The sequence below is a fragment of the Buteo buteo genome, chromosome 1 (genome assembly GCF_964188355.1).
Source record: "Buteo buteo chromosome 1, bButBut1.hap1.1, whole genome shotgun sequence".
Classification (NCBI taxonomy): Eukaryota; Metazoa; Chordata; class Aves; order Accipitriformes; family Accipitridae; genus Buteo; species Buteo buteo.
This window is the reverse complement of record NC_134171.1, coordinates 4,566,525-4,581,748: the sequence shown is the minus strand read 5'-3', so window position 1 is coordinate 4,581,748 and position 15,224 is coordinate 4,566,525. Positions and strand designations below refer to the sequence as shown.

The 15,224-nt window shown below is 40.4% G+C and overlaps 2 protein-coding genes across 4 annotated transcripts in view; one reads left to right on the top strand and one right to left on the bottom strand.

The window, feature by feature from the left end:
• Nucleotides 1–15,224, bottom strand: part of CTNNA2 (catenin alpha 2) — a 559,270-nt gene that overhangs the window by 166,106 nt on the left and 377,940 nt on the right. The gene's annotated exons all lie outside the window — the stretch shown is intronic.
• On the top strand, nt 2,126–4,154 carry LRRTM1 (leucine rich repeat transmembrane neuronal 1). The gene has a single exon (XM_075040535.1). It carries the CDS (start codon nt 2,589–2,591, stop codon nt 4,152–4,154), a length of 1,566 nt encoding a protein of 521 aa, XP_074896636.1. The 5' UTR covers nt 2,126–2,588.

Genomic DNA, 15,224 nt, shown 5'->3' with positions numbered 1-15,224 from the left:
TGAGAAACAGAATTAAGGTGTAGTGCAACCAGTGGACACTTGCATAAACAGCCTGCTTTGAATAAAACAGCACGATCTTGAGAGAGGAAAACCACATAGAGCTTTCCTGCCCAAATGCTAAAACATACGAGAGGTTCATGTACTATTAGAGCCTCACATTTTTGCTTTGAGACCACAGAAATGCAAGGGCTGTGGATAGCAGAAAAATGTAAATAAACTGAATTGGGAGCATATCAGCACATGGATTCCCAGGTTCCGAAACCACGGTCCAAGTGTTTTATATTTGTAATTTATTTAAGACTTTTTTTGGCAAATACATTTGTAATGAAGCTCCTTCCCACATTTTTATGCACGAGAGCTTAAGTTTTCCAGGACTTCTCTAAAACAACTTTTACTGCATCAAATTACTGCATTCCTTGATCTCTACCAGCACACACTCGCAGCAGCCAGCCACACTCGAACACAACGAACAGCTCCAGGATTTCGCAGCTCTGCAACAGATACTTCAAAAAGAAGATTTAAAAAAAAAATAAATAAAATAATACGGTTGTGAAAAAGGAAAGCCAATGTAATGGTTTTGCCCTGCCTCCAGCATTTCACAACCAATGTTGGCTTAAAAGTAGCACAATCTTCTGCAATACTTGCATTTCCATGTGAAACTTCTTCATAGAGAATTCATGCAGAATTGTGAGCTGTCAGCTCTGATCGCATTCACCAGCACACAGGCTTTAGACTCTATTTCATAATAGGAAAAGATGGCCAGCGTTTTCCTGACAGAAGTATCGTGTATTTTTCAGTCAGTAAAAATTACAGCGAGAGCTCATTGTCGATGCATTTCCCATAGATAATGAGGACTGCAAATTATCAGGCAAGGATTTTTTGGGTACACGGAACAAAAACCAGCATAATCTGCAGAACTTATTAACTAATCAGGTTTTAAACCCCTTCTTTGCATGCTGCCGACATGGTCAGAGCAACCTATACATCGATCTTATTCCAAAAGCACAGTAATCTTTATGCTGCAAGAATGATAGTTTTGTGTGCCATAGCGTACACTGCAAAAAAAAAAAAAAAAAAAAAAAAGCCTTTAGGAAAGGCATGTGCTGAACACACACAAAATATGCAGGATGGAAAAAGACCAAATGTAATTAAAGCTTATATGAAACCAGACATTCCTATTTGCAGAGCTCTGGCTGCATTTCTATGAGAAAGAATGCACAGAATTTCAAATCATGCTCTATTTAGACAATGTCAGAAGAAAAACACATTCCCCCCCCCCCCACGCCCCCCCCCTCACTCCCCCACCCCAAGACTCCAAAAGGCAAATCTCATCATCGGAATTAGAGAGAAAAAGCAATCCAAAGACACTGGGTTACATATTCCTTCCCAAACCAAGAAATCAAGTATCTCCCTCTCCCGGCTAATAGTTTATAAATTCAGACTTTAAACAAAAGCCAAAAAAAAAAGAAAGAAAAAGAATCCTAATTCTCAAGCTTCCTACTTAGCACTGCCTCGCTCTTGATGATTTGCGCGGCTGTGTGTGCGTGCCCGTTTGAGAAATGGCGAGATAGGCTTAAAGTATTTTCCATTTCATCAAAGAGCATATATTACTTTCCCGGTTCGCTCCAATGTTGGTTTTATGCCCACCCCTTTTCAATCTGCCCATGTCTGAGATGCACAGTGCAGGCGTACAATCCTGAGCAGCTTACGACACTCAGTGAACACTAGGTGCCTCTGCATGCTCTAGCAACATACTGCTCAGCTGAAGGGAAGGGATTCTTGCTGTCTCTCTCTGCTCTAAGCATCACCTAACAAGCAAAGCGAACAAAGAATGGGAAATAAAGCTACCCTTAGCCGGTCAGTGAATGAATGGTAATCTCTCTATGGAGTAAAGGTTGTGCCGGTCAATGGTCGTTGCAAATGATGGACATTAAACAGATTGACAAATCCTGTGGAGTCGTTAGTAAAGAGTTTGGAGTTTTTTTCACGCCACAGTGTTAACTGCAGAGAAAAGGACAGAGGGAGAAGGAGAAGATCAAGCTCATGTACATAGTTCTGAAACTTGCAGGTCCTAGGAGTCAGCTAAAAAGCTAGCTGGACAAGCCTTTCGCTCTTTGAGCAGAAGCGAAGTGAGACATTGTGAGCTTGCCAGCCTTGCACAAAATTGAAAGGGACTGAATTTGTAGCACAGAGGGGTCTTTTTTAGCTCTGCATATAATTAGTCCAAACACAAAGGAAGCAACTGAATGGAGGTTGTCACTCTCTGGAAAAGGGTGGGTAAGACACTTTTTAATTAAATTCTTTCATGAAGAAAGATTTTTTTTTTTCTTTGCTGCAGCATTTAACATGAACAAAATCACTATCATTTTACCTTTGAATGTCTGTGAACTTTAATGCTGCGCAGCTCCTGCATGCTGTAAAGTGAAATATTTGCCTCTGTGTTTGTTCTGTTTGCTGTTTTGCTTTGGTTTTCTGGCTTTGTTTTTTTGGTTTTGTTTTTTTTTTTTTTTTCCCTTAAATAAAATATGATGTAGAATTTGAAAAGATTCAATGGACATTCTCAAGCATATTTGGAAATATTCTTGCTAATGGATTTCCTTCTTATTGGTCTCTGTTTAAACTGGCTGCTGAGGAAGCCCCCGGGGTTGATATTGTGTACGCTGGGTATCTTTTCTAAAATGCTTCCAGCCGTGAATAGTGGGTGTCCACAGCTATGTCGGTGTGAGGGCAGGCTTTTGTACTGTGAATCACTGAATCTTACAGAGATGCCTCGCAACCTGTCGGGCATGATGGGCTTGTCTCTGCGGTACAACAGCCTTTCAGAGCTGCATGATGGACAGTTCACAGGGTTAATGCAGCTCACGTGGCTCTATCTGGATCACAATCACATTTGCTCAGTGGAGGGGAATGCCTTTCAAAAATTGCGGCGAGTTAAAGAGCTCACCCTGAGTTCCAACAAAATAACCCAACTGCCCAACACCACTTTCCGACCCATGCCAAACTTGCGCAGTGTGGATTTATCGTACAACAACCTACAGTCTTTGGAGCCTGACCTGTTTCACGGGCTGAGAAAACTAACAACTTTGCACATGCGGTCGAACGCCATCAAGTTCGTGCCAGTGAGAATTTTTCAGGACTGTCGCAGCCTGAAGTTTCTAGACATAGGATACAATCAGTTAAAGAGCCTGGCTCGAAACTCTTTTGCAGGCTTGTTCAAACTCACTGAGCTGCACCTCGAGCACAATGACTTGGTGAAGGTGAATTTAGCCCATTTTCCCCGGCTCATCTCCCTGCACTCTCTCTGCTTGCGAAGGAATAAAGTTACCATCGTAGTAAACACTTTGGACTGGATATGGCAGCTCGAAAAAATGGACCTCTCCGGCAACGAAATCGAGTACATCGAGCCTCACGTTTTCGAAAGCGTACCTCACCTCAAATCCCTGCAGCTGGACTCCAACAGGCTGACCTACATCGACTCCCGAGTCCTGGACTCCTGGAAGTCCCTCACTAGCATCAGCCTTTCTGCCAACGCCTGGGATTGCAGCCGCAACGTTTGCGCCCTGGCCTCCTGGCTGAGCAACTTCAAGGGTCGCTACGACAGCAATCTGCTCTGTGCCACCCCCGAGTACGCGCAGGGCGAGGACGTTTTGGACGCGGTGTACGCTTTCCACTTGTGCGAAGACGCGGCGGACCCAACGAGCGTTAACACCCTCTCCCCCGTAACGAACAACAGCGACCAAACGTTCGGCTACGGCTCCGCCACCGCCACGTACGACGTGCAGGACGGCGAAGGCGACCGAACGACCTACGCCGTCACCGTGACCATGCCCGGCGAGAACTCGGAGAACGCCGTCCAGATTCACAAGGTGGTGACGGGGACCATGGCGCTCATTTTTTCCTTCCTCATCGTGGTTTTAGTGTTGTACGTCTCCTGGAAGTGCTTTCCGGCCAGCTTGAGGCAACTAAGACAGTGCTTTGTAACACAGCGCAGAAAGCAGAAGCAAAAACAGACCATGCATCAAATGGCTGCCATGTCAGCCCAGGAGTATTACGTTGATTACAAACCCAACCACATTGAGGGAGCCCTGGTGATCATTAATGAGTACGGATCTTGTTCCTGTCACCAGCAGCCAGCGAGGGAATGCGAGGTGTGATTTTCCTTGGGGATTTAAACAGTGTGCAACCAAATAACAGCGTGCAGGCAGACAGTGGCACGGGGGGGGTTGCTGTGCTTTGCTGGTGATTTCTGACGCGCTCCTCTGCCGAAATTGTTAAGAGGGGCTGTCTGAGAGACTTGATATTTTAGCTTTATCGTGTCTTAAAAACCTTCAGGACAGCCAATCTTAAGATTTCCTATGCTAATACTCCCTTTGAAGATCTGTCAATATTCAGGAATCTGAGAGTGTAAAAAGGTACCAATTATTGATCTTTTGTAAACTAAGAAAACTGTTTAAAATAAAAAAAAATAGCATTTACAGTTTTTACAGACTGGTGTATATTACATGAATTGTTCCCTGTATACAAAATGCAACAGTTTAACCTCTTTTTCTCTTCATACTGAGTGTTGAAATGAAAGCCTGGGAGCAAAGAAGCCACGTAAAATAGAAAGCTTAAAATTAACCAGATGGCTTCACATTGTAATTAGTGCACATTCACTTACATCATGTTACTGAAGATATGAAGCATGACACTGGAATTATATTTTTGTTAATGTGCTACCTGTAAGTGGATGCCAGTACAACAAGGAGCCAGTGCACCTCAGAAAGGCTCAGGGTTTGACCGTGTCCCTGGGACAGGATTCCTGAGGATTTTTAAGTACAGCTCACTTGTTAGTTGCTGTCAGATCCATAAAAACTGTATCATAACCCCTAAAAGTATTTTGTATCCAAACCGGTCATATTGCAAAGTCTCACTAAAAAAAAAAAAAAACACCCAACAAACCAAACCAGAACAACTGAAACACTGCCAATATGTGCTCATCACAATTTCCTTTAAAATAAAAAAAGACAAAAAAAATTCCTAAATTGAAGGGCTTTTACTAGCATTTCCCACTTCTATGCTTGTTTTGAGGTATGCTAAGAGCAAAGAAACCCTTGCTTTGTGCACTGTGGTGCCATGGTGAACGGAGAAGAGCAAAAGCTATTCGGTTCTCAGTGGTGAAACCTGTGTGGCTTTCAAGAGTAAAACCTTGGCTGTAACACCGTCAGAGTAAGACAGAGAGTTATTAGAGCATACTTTGGGGTCCTATAGCAAACTGCTAGCAAAGCCTGTCTCGTGTCCCTCGCTTTCACCACCAGCCTTCACTAACTCTAAAAATCTCTGCAGAGGCTGAAAGTATACGAACCCTCCTTTACTAATGACTGGTAAATGGAATGGATGGATATAAGCAGTGATTTAATAATGTAGAATCACGCTGCTGTTTTATTTGACTGCCCTGAAATAAAGGCTTCCTTTCTTTGTATTTTGGATTTTTCATTCCAGTATGTGAACAACCTACTGATTGATCTTTTCAACAACTCCTCTTATACTAATGAAGATGAGGTAGTTTTATAATATCAGGCAGAGCATCTTGAAATTTCCTTCACACAGCATTACATGCTAATAAAATGTTACGGATAATGAATTGGGTAACATTTCTATGCTTTGTACGTATTTCTCTATCCTTAGGTTACCAATGATAGAGGAAAAAATCAGAAATCTAACATATATTTTAATTTAGCACAGTTTTTTTTTCTTTTTTTATAGCATCAGAGTGCCACCTACTCTTAAAAGGCTACATCAGACTTATAAAGGAGAATATAGGCACAGAATAAACCATTTTTTTTTTTCCTGCACAGCAGGATTTAACCATTAATTTTGAATGTAAAGACTGATTTTTTTTTTTTTTCCTGAGTGACACTATTTTTAAAGAGTCAGAACTTATTTTCCTCTATTTGGTACATCTCATCCTGTTTAATATTAAATATGACGAGAGCCTTTTAATCAACATTTTTATTTAGTGAGACTATAATATCATCTGTGAACGCAATGAGATTATGTATTGGGAGAGGACTTTTTCATAGAATATTAATGAAAATCAACTGCTTTTTTACTGAAGCCACTGAAAATTACCCACAGCTTTGAAACAAGTTAGCACTGTTAAAATCAGGCTTTTTTCTCTTTAAAGAAATGCACAGTTCTGTTTCTGTGCCTCAAGCCCACAAGGGCCTGATCCATCCTGAAACTCCCAAGTGACCTGAGGGGTTGAGTGTCCACGTACAAACCTTACAGTGAGGGCAGAGAGTAGGTGAGGAGCCCCTTGTCTCTTTGGGTGCCTAATCATATTTTAAGAGAAAATACTTTGTGCCATGCTAACTGAGGGCCAAACTAGAGGTATTTTCCTCACTGAACCCTTCTCTGAAATCAATAAGGAATTTAAGTGTGAAAAACTGGCTCTCTAACTTTGGACTACGTCAGATGTTCCTCAAATCTACCTGCAGCACTGCAGCCAGAAGGATCGATTACAGCTAGTTGCCAGGAAGGTTCCCAAACCAACCAAGATTGTTAAAACATTGTCTGCATATAGTAAAAAAAAAAAAAGAATTAACTTTATTTCTATAGTGACCCCCTGTTGCTATAAGGAAACGTATTAGTGCAGTCATGGTTTTGCCCCTGTAAATCTGATGCAAGACTGATACCGACAAATAATCATCCCGTGGTTGTATTTCTATGTATTTTTAGCATATTTGTGGGTTGTATTTTAAACACACTAGTGATTGCACCCCCCTGGAATTATTCCTGCTGTTTATTGGTGTTAGCAACCTCAAGCTACGTTTGCAAAGACGTGAGCAATTCCGCCTTTGGAATTTATTCACCCCTGTGCTTCATGCATCTTGCATTGACAGCTCAAGTAAACTGAAGAGAACCTTTTTCTTTAAAGGTGCAGTGATTTCCTAACTGAGACCTGATTTCGGTATTGCCCGTTGCCATTTCTCCTGAAGAGAGGTAATGACCACCGATGACTTGCCACCCTTAGCAGGATGATGGATGGATGCTCCATATAGAGCACAGCACTTATTAAACATCAGAAAATGATATGTTTTGAAATCTTCATGCAGAAATCTTTTCTAAGGGTAATATCTTCTAGTGACAACCTCCTAATGATCTCCAGAGGCTATCTGGAGATCTTGATACCCTCTGAATATTTACTGGTGGAAAGAGGGGTGTCACTGCTATCACAGGGTATGAAGGTACCCCCCAGGGTGCCCACATCTAGTCTGAAAGTTTACATGAAAAAGATGTGCTTACTAAAGAAATAAAAGAGCAAGTATTTAATTTCAATCCAGCTACTGCAAATGCAGTTCTTCATCCTGCTCCAGGCTGCTTGCATTGGTATATATGAGAGTTATTGTATTTGTACTGCATTTATAGCAACTGCAGGGACAAATTTTCCCTAACTCTTTCTTCCAAATTTCAAGTTCACCAACTGTCCAGAGATATGTCATTCCCTCTCTTTTTATGCCCTTATTGTGGCTTACTAAATGGCTCCAAAATCAAAAGGAAGAAGAAGGGTGAAAAAAAAAAAAAGATGCTTTTGGGGTTAGTTGTGACAGTTTTTTGTTCAGGAGATGCTTGGGAAATATCGAAGGAAGGAAAGTATTTTAAATATTCCCCTTTTATTGTTCCACTTAATAGGACTAATCTCCCTTTTATAATTAGGTAATTAACATAATTTTCTTTATATTTAAGTGTCTTTTAACATACAAGACAGGGTGAAAGGTGAGCAGAAGGACTACCTTTTTTGAGGATGGTTAACACTATCAGTGTTATAGATCTCTAATATGCAATCTCTTGCTGCTAACATCAGTACATACTCACAGTGCACCCAGTGATGAAGGAACTGTTGCTGTGTATGCTTTGAATGTATATAAGGGATGATTTATTTTCCTTTCTGTCTTTTTTCCTTCCTTTCTGTACTACTTTAAAAAAAAAAAAAAGTGATATGAAACCACAGAATCAATGCTAATGTACCGCATTCTGTTTCTGGCCTGAATATATAAAATACAAAGAAATTCTGTGTTAAAGCTGCAAATTCCCTCCTTTACCACGCTGTTTGAGTGCTGCAGGGGGTGAGACCGAGGGGGTGACCTGTTCCTCCACGTGCACAGCCATAGCTGGACGCTCCGTACCCGTCCGAAGATGCAGTCCCATGCCTGGTCCATCACCGCCTTGCATACGTGTGCCAGAGAAAGATCATTAACGATACCTAAGGATATTTTTGTATGCTTTAATATATTCTGTATGTTTTTATGGCTAAGGCATTGAAGGGCACTTGAAAAGAGCCTGTTTGATCATTTTCTTTGGTTCTGATAAAAAGCCCCTCATTTGCTTTTGAGATGGAGTAAATTTGTTTCTTGTGTGGGTCTCATTCGGTATTAGTAGCAAAAGGACACTCTGAATACCCCTCCCCTTCCCCCCAGCTTCTCCAATGGTATTCCAAATGGCAAATAAGGAGGAGTATTTAATTAGGAAGCTGATTTCAAGTGCTATAATAATAATAAGATTACTACTAATAAAAGAAATTAAGAGGAGACAAAAGATGAGAGAAAAGACTGGAGTAACAGCAACTAAATCAGGTTGTTACTGGATTCCTTTGCCTTTTCTTTTCTAAAGATGGTAAATCTAAAGGACTAGCACAGATGAAAACCCAAGACTGAAGGTGGGTGGAGAAAGCAGTTTTAAAAACTGTGCAAGCAGGGATGAAACAGCTTCTGGAGAGGAGGGTACAACACTAAATAGCTTCACTGAGCAAGAAAGAGAAAAGGAGAGGGTGAGGGGACAGGATGAAAGGGAAGATGAAAACCAGCGCGAAGGCAAGGGGACCACTGTGCACACAAGGAAAACGAGATTTTTTTCAGTGCCTTCACCTCCCATGTTGAAACTGTGGCGAGGACAACAGCAGAGATTTAAGAAAGATACCCAGCATCGCTCGCTCCCTTTTTCTCTCCCCATCTTTTCAAACTCTCAGTCCCAGACACACACTCTCTCTTTTACAGAGGCGCAGATGGACACGCTTCCCCAAACACGCACCCACGCACACGACCCCGGCGTTTCCTCTGTCACCTCCCCGTTCCCTGGGAGCACAATGTCCCCCTCATCCATCATTTTGCTCGCTGAACTCCAGCACTGTGCCTCTTCCACTAATTTTTTGGGGGCTGGACTTCTTAGCTATCCCACTCACAGTTCATCACAGACTTTCTAGAAAATCAGACTTTCTTACCCCAAATACCTCTTTTTTTCCCCTTCCAGCCCTTAAGAAACCCTCTTTTACAGAGATGGCTGATCTTGAGCTATAGCAGATTCTCCTGCTAATTATATCCACGCTCATTCTCCCTCATATTCAGCTTTCGTGTTCGCAGTTATTATGACAAACAGATCTGAGATATTTTTGCTGTGTTCAGTTTATCATTATGCACCAAGGTTATACTTTTCCTTGACCTGCTCAACCCAGTCTAATATTAACAAATTGAGCATTTATACGAGTTCCTTTCCAAGCATGAAGTTGATTAGGAATTTAGGAAATGCTGGTGATTTAAAGATTAACCTTTCATATAATTACTGACATAAACCAGAGCTATTAAGGTATTAGAAACAACTATTCAGAGTATATTCTACGTAAAAAAAAAAAATCACATTTAGAGCCATGCAAAAGACTTTCCATCCCAGCCCCCCCCCTTTTTTTTTTTTTTTTTCCCCCAGCATAAAAACCTGGTGAAAGGAAAGGAGTAAGCACAGTCTACCTCTAAAGTTCTGTAGAGGAAAGCAAGGCTACAAAAATATTACAGAAACCAAGCAACAAGCTTCTGCTGGCAAGACACAGCCTGTAATTGGGTGGGTGGCTGTGAAGATCCGAGATGAATGCTGCAGAGCACTGTAATTTTATTGCAGTGTGTCTGCTTTAAAGTGAACATATTTGCAATGAAATCTGTATTTCCGTGAGAACAGGGCAATTGTCTTTGTTATAAAGATAACGTCACTTGTTGGCATTCGGACACAATTATTCAGCCTTTAAAGCAATTACTGTTCTTATTCGCCTTTGCTGGTGTGATAGTTGGGTGAGAGAGTCAAATGTAACAGGCTGCAGTGAAAGGAGTTTGAGTTCAAAGTACCCAGATTTGCATTACAAGAGAAGAAATTCAGTTTAAAATAAACACCAGCTTTTCACCTTTCCCTCCATTCCTCCTCTTCCCCCAAATCCAAATACGTACACCAATTATAGAAATTAGAGATAATTGGCAGTGGCTAGAGGACAATTTTATGTGCGCCTGTGCTTGGCCAATGGCACCTACTATTCTGCTAAGGCACTTTTTATTTTAAACCATTTCACTCTCATGTTCTTCGCATCCTCACCAGACACGGTAACTACTGCCAGAAAGATGTCTTTCAACATGGGTGCTATGGGAACATGACCAATTCGGTTCCATTTCTGAGCTAACAAAGACTAAATCCAAGATTTCAAAGGTAATAGGTAAGTATAAAAATCTACTTCATCACTGAATTACCATTTTTAGCACAGCAGATTCCTCTGACTGGCATGGTTAGATGCTAAGCCTGGCCGTACATTTATGACAAACTTTGTTCTGGCCTTTTTCAAGACGTACCTTTCTCCTAATAGTAAACCAGAGCACGACACCGGAGAGAGGACTAAAAATTGTATTTTCAGTAAAATCTGAGTTAAAAAAAAATATGCATGGACATGTCAAATTGATTTAAGGGCTTATCCAATGAAGGTGATACAGCTTATATATCCCAAATCTCCCTGAAGTAGCACACCTCTGTACCCTAGTGGTTACCGTAAGGTATGAGCAAACATCCTCCTAATAGCTGGGGGACTCAAAACTGAAAACAGGTTTCGGAATATGCTTTAAAATATATACTTTCCCTCTAAGTTTTTTCCTTCTTAGCCACTCTCCCAGCTTTCACTCCCAGAACCTCACAGGCAGAGTGAATCAAAAAGTGCGTGGGGGGAACGACACCCTGAAAATCCCAACTAAACTGCAAGAACAGTCCACAGCTATTGAGTTCCAGAGGGTTTGGTTCTTTTAACGACTGCCAGCCCTTTGAAACACATCTGCTATCAACCCTCTTCGCAAGACGAGAGGTAAAGTGAGCTCCCGGGAGTAAACCTGAATCTGTCTCTGTAGTTCAGTGCCTCTACTGACAGGCTGGCTTGCTAATAGAGCCTGGTAAATATTAAAGCATGTTAATAATAATGAGATAAACCACCTAGGGATTTTTTTTCCCCTCTCTTTTTTTAAAACTTGGCTTCCTACTAAAGTTTATCTTGACAGAAAATTTACTTCTCTCATCCAGATTATTTCCCTAAGCAATTTTTCAACAGCAAACAGAAAGCTGTGGTGGCTGCTGCTAAAAGGTTTGCAATCCCCATGCTAAAGAGGCCACTGCATGTCAAATGTTTACCTGAATTTCATGTAAATGTCACTCCATATTGGACAGTCTGCATTTCTTTACTGGCATATGTAGCTGCCTCCATCTTCACAAACCTTCCCTTTGCGCCATAACTACCTTTACAAACAGCCCAGAACCCAGCGGTACTGTCAGATGAAATTCCCAAACAACAACTGGATGTAATGGATTTATTATGTAATTGCTGTAGTCTAATAAATTGAATGTGAATCCTACAGCCTGAAAGACAAAGAAATAATGGAGACAATAAATGAATAGAGGAAATGCATCTGACATACTCTCTATGGGGAAAAAAAAACCCACAAAACAAAAAACACTGTGTGGGACAATGCTCAAGCTTGCAGAAGGTGGAGGGCATCGAGCAGCAACTGCAAAAAGGTGAATTACATGGGACAGAGAAAATCACAGCTAAAAAATAAAGGGGAAAATTGAAAAGGGGACAGTACCCATAGCCAATTAATCAGAAAAAGAATTAGGTGATAACCAACACAGGAGAAACTCATCAAGGGGTAACAAAGCACTGTGGTGATATTTGATGACAAAATGAGTATATACAAACATGTATTTGCATTGGGGAAACAGCAATCCATCAAGTCCCGTGAAGCTGAACCCTGAGCTTATTCCTCTGTCCGACTTTGCTCTGTCATGATGGGCTTTTTGGTATATTTTTAAAAATCTTAACTATTTAATTGCTGTTATGCTCAGAACTGGACCCTTGGAGATTGTGCTTTTACTTTATGTGAAATGTGCTAAACCAATAGTTGTTTTTTCGATGGGTGGCACTTCTAGCCTGAAGTAAACCCTACTGTATTGGGTTTGCGTATGCATTTCCCCAATTCCAGCAATTGTTAGGGATTACATTAAGTTATTCTAGTTTGTGGAATGAAGATCTTCCCAAAAAGTTCCCCTAAGTAGTTTCATGAAGTTACACTGTGCATCTTTCATAAAAAAGGGAGTTGAAAACTTTTCTCTTTTTTCCCTGGTTATGTTTTCCCATGATGTAGAATAATCTAGCCCAAATCTGTCATTTCTCATTAGCAAAGGAGTCAAGCTATGGCTGTTAATGATAACTCTTAATGAGGATTTGATGAATAAGTCCTGGAAAATCAAACCTGAAACAAACACTAAAATCTAGCTCAGATCTATTGTTTCCAGCTAATAGACACCCTAGCAATTGGGAAATAAAAGAGTGTTTAAAGCACTAGGGCATCTAAAACAACAATCAGGACATCCAAATGGTGTTTATCAAGAAATTAAAAAAAAAAAAAAGTGTGAAAATGAAGTAGAGGAGCTAGTAAAAACTGAAGATTTCTAGCAAAAGTAGTTGTTGCACCAAAACCTGAATAACTAAAATATACTGTACTTTCCCTATTTTAGAGTTGATGAGAGATGATCATAATGAACCGGTAAGTCTTATCTCAGTAGCTGTTAAGTACGTTTCAAGATTTATTAAGGTCTGTAATACCATACAATAGGGATAAGTGGAGTGGTCGTCTGTGGAGTAACACCCTGCTTCTGTAATAACCTGCAGTCCTGAATCTTTGGACTATCATAATAATATTAAGAAAGTGGTATACAAAAAAAAAAGCAATTTTATATTTGGACTTTTAAAGAACCTTTAAAAGATATTCAGTTTTCCATAAATAAGACAAACTCCACGGTCATAGAACACTAGCTAGGCACCCAAAACCGCAGTGGCTTTTTACTCAATACAGTGAAAAAACGGCACGCAGTATGCTCCCGTGGCCAGGGCTCCTGACTCATCCTAGTTACAATCAGGAAATATATGTCATTTTTCAAATGACAGATTACTTATATCGCAAAGGTAATGAAAATCATGAGGATGTGCAAAGGGACTTCCAAAGGCTGAAGATTGTATAAGCTTTGATGGATGAAATTCTGAATTGTCAAATACAAAGCAAAAGACATCATATAAGGAAAACTGTTCATCCATGCCTTGGTGATGTAAGTTATATGCAATATTTGGACAACTATCTTTCTGGATATTCCATTGAAAATCCCCGCTCAGTGTGCAGAGGGGAAAAAAAAAAAAAAGGAGGAAGAAAAAAAAGTGGAATAACAACTCAAATGTATATGTAATGGAACAGCTCTCAAGAAATTAAATAGCTTGATATAAATCACTGCTAGCCTTCAGTTCGAAAGCAGTCCCCAGTTCTGTTAAGCATAAGTTAGGAAAAGATATAACTGCTAGATAAGGCTAAGCTACTGACAACTAAAAGGATGAATGATTTGGGAAAGTTTGTATGTGAGGAGAGGCAGAGAAACTGGACCTACAACAGCAAAACGTGTATCCATTCCCCCTCTAGTGGCCAGTCCACATAGGGCTATCGCAAAAATAAAAATCACGAAGGGGAAAGGCACAATACACTGGCAATTGATTTTAAAACAAGCACACATCCCCTCTTTTTTATTCCCCTCAGAATTTTATGTTGCTTCACTTTATGTTATTATTATTTGCTATTCCTCATTACACTGCCTGCTGTATTCCTTTGTTGTTTCTTGTCATTACCTAGCGCAGAAGCTGGTTTACAGCAGACGTAATTTTTTTGCGATATGCTTGTACCTACCTGCAAGAAGAGGATATGGAGTGTGACAGGGGGCCATGCACACTCTAGCATCAGAAATAATCATAAATTAAGAGATAAACTTTGGAACTTACTGCACAAGACATAATGCAAAAAATAGGCATGAAAAAAAGGAACAGTTGTACAGAAATGGGAACATTGAATTAATTTTGTATATATATCCCTGAAACTTTTTAGATTAAAAAGGGTGCTTTTTTTTAGGAATGGCATCTAGAACAAGGCACACCATGCAGTGGGAATGGTTCTTTTAATTTCCTGCTCATGGACCAGTCACTGAATTTCAGTGTTTCCAACCAACCCGCACAGCTACAGTCACCTGGAGAAACTGAGGCCAGATGAACCCTTCACATCACACAGGTTCCTCTTGGTCAGTTACTCCTCCTTCTGTCTTCTGTAGGACATTTGCTAAAAATGGAAGGATCCCCATTTTTACCAATTTCTCTGAATAATGCAATAGAAGAGACCATTTTCTGTTCCTATCTTTTAACAGTCCTAACCTAGAACATTCTGTGGTCCAAAGGAGCCGAGATGCTAAGCTGAGGACTGAAAAGGAGCTGTGCTCTGTTGCTGGCTGAGATAACACCAAACACTTTGTTAGGACTGGATGCTTTGCTTAAGTTCCTGTTCTTTACCAAAAAAAACCCCAAACCCAAACCAACAACACTGTTGGTTTGGAGCAGAAGTCAACAAACATCCTTTGGTTGCACTTTCAGGGAGCCTGTTGTATCCTGAAGCTAATAAACTCTGGTGTAACAGGCTGTGGTTATAGGGAAGGTGAAAAGTAGCAAGCAATTAAGTTTTTTGCTTGTAAAATCTTTGCATCACTTTAATTTTCTCAGTCTCTGCTTCAAACACCATTCTTAATTGTATATTTTTAGATATAGGTTAATTTATGTATCAGATAGGCAAATTAAGTAACCCTTTCTACAAGTGATTTGCTAAGAAATTGCCCAAGAATGTGTTTCTAATTAAGGCTTGTAACACACTATGCACTCTTGTATGCATTTCAATAATTAAAGCGAGGTTACTGCCCTTCTGTAGGTTATTCTGAAATTTCCTGTTAACCATTTAAGACCATGCCTTGCTGTAGCTTATGGTGGCTTTTGGCGAAGACTGAATACTAGTTTAGATGGAGTTCAGAGCTAGAACTTT

What these genes read in the sequence shown, in the direction of transcription:
- LRRTM1 (XM_075040535.1), top strand. Translation starts at nt 2,589, where the DNA reads ATGGATTTCCTTCTTATTGGTCTCTGTTTAAACTGGCTGCTGAGGAAG.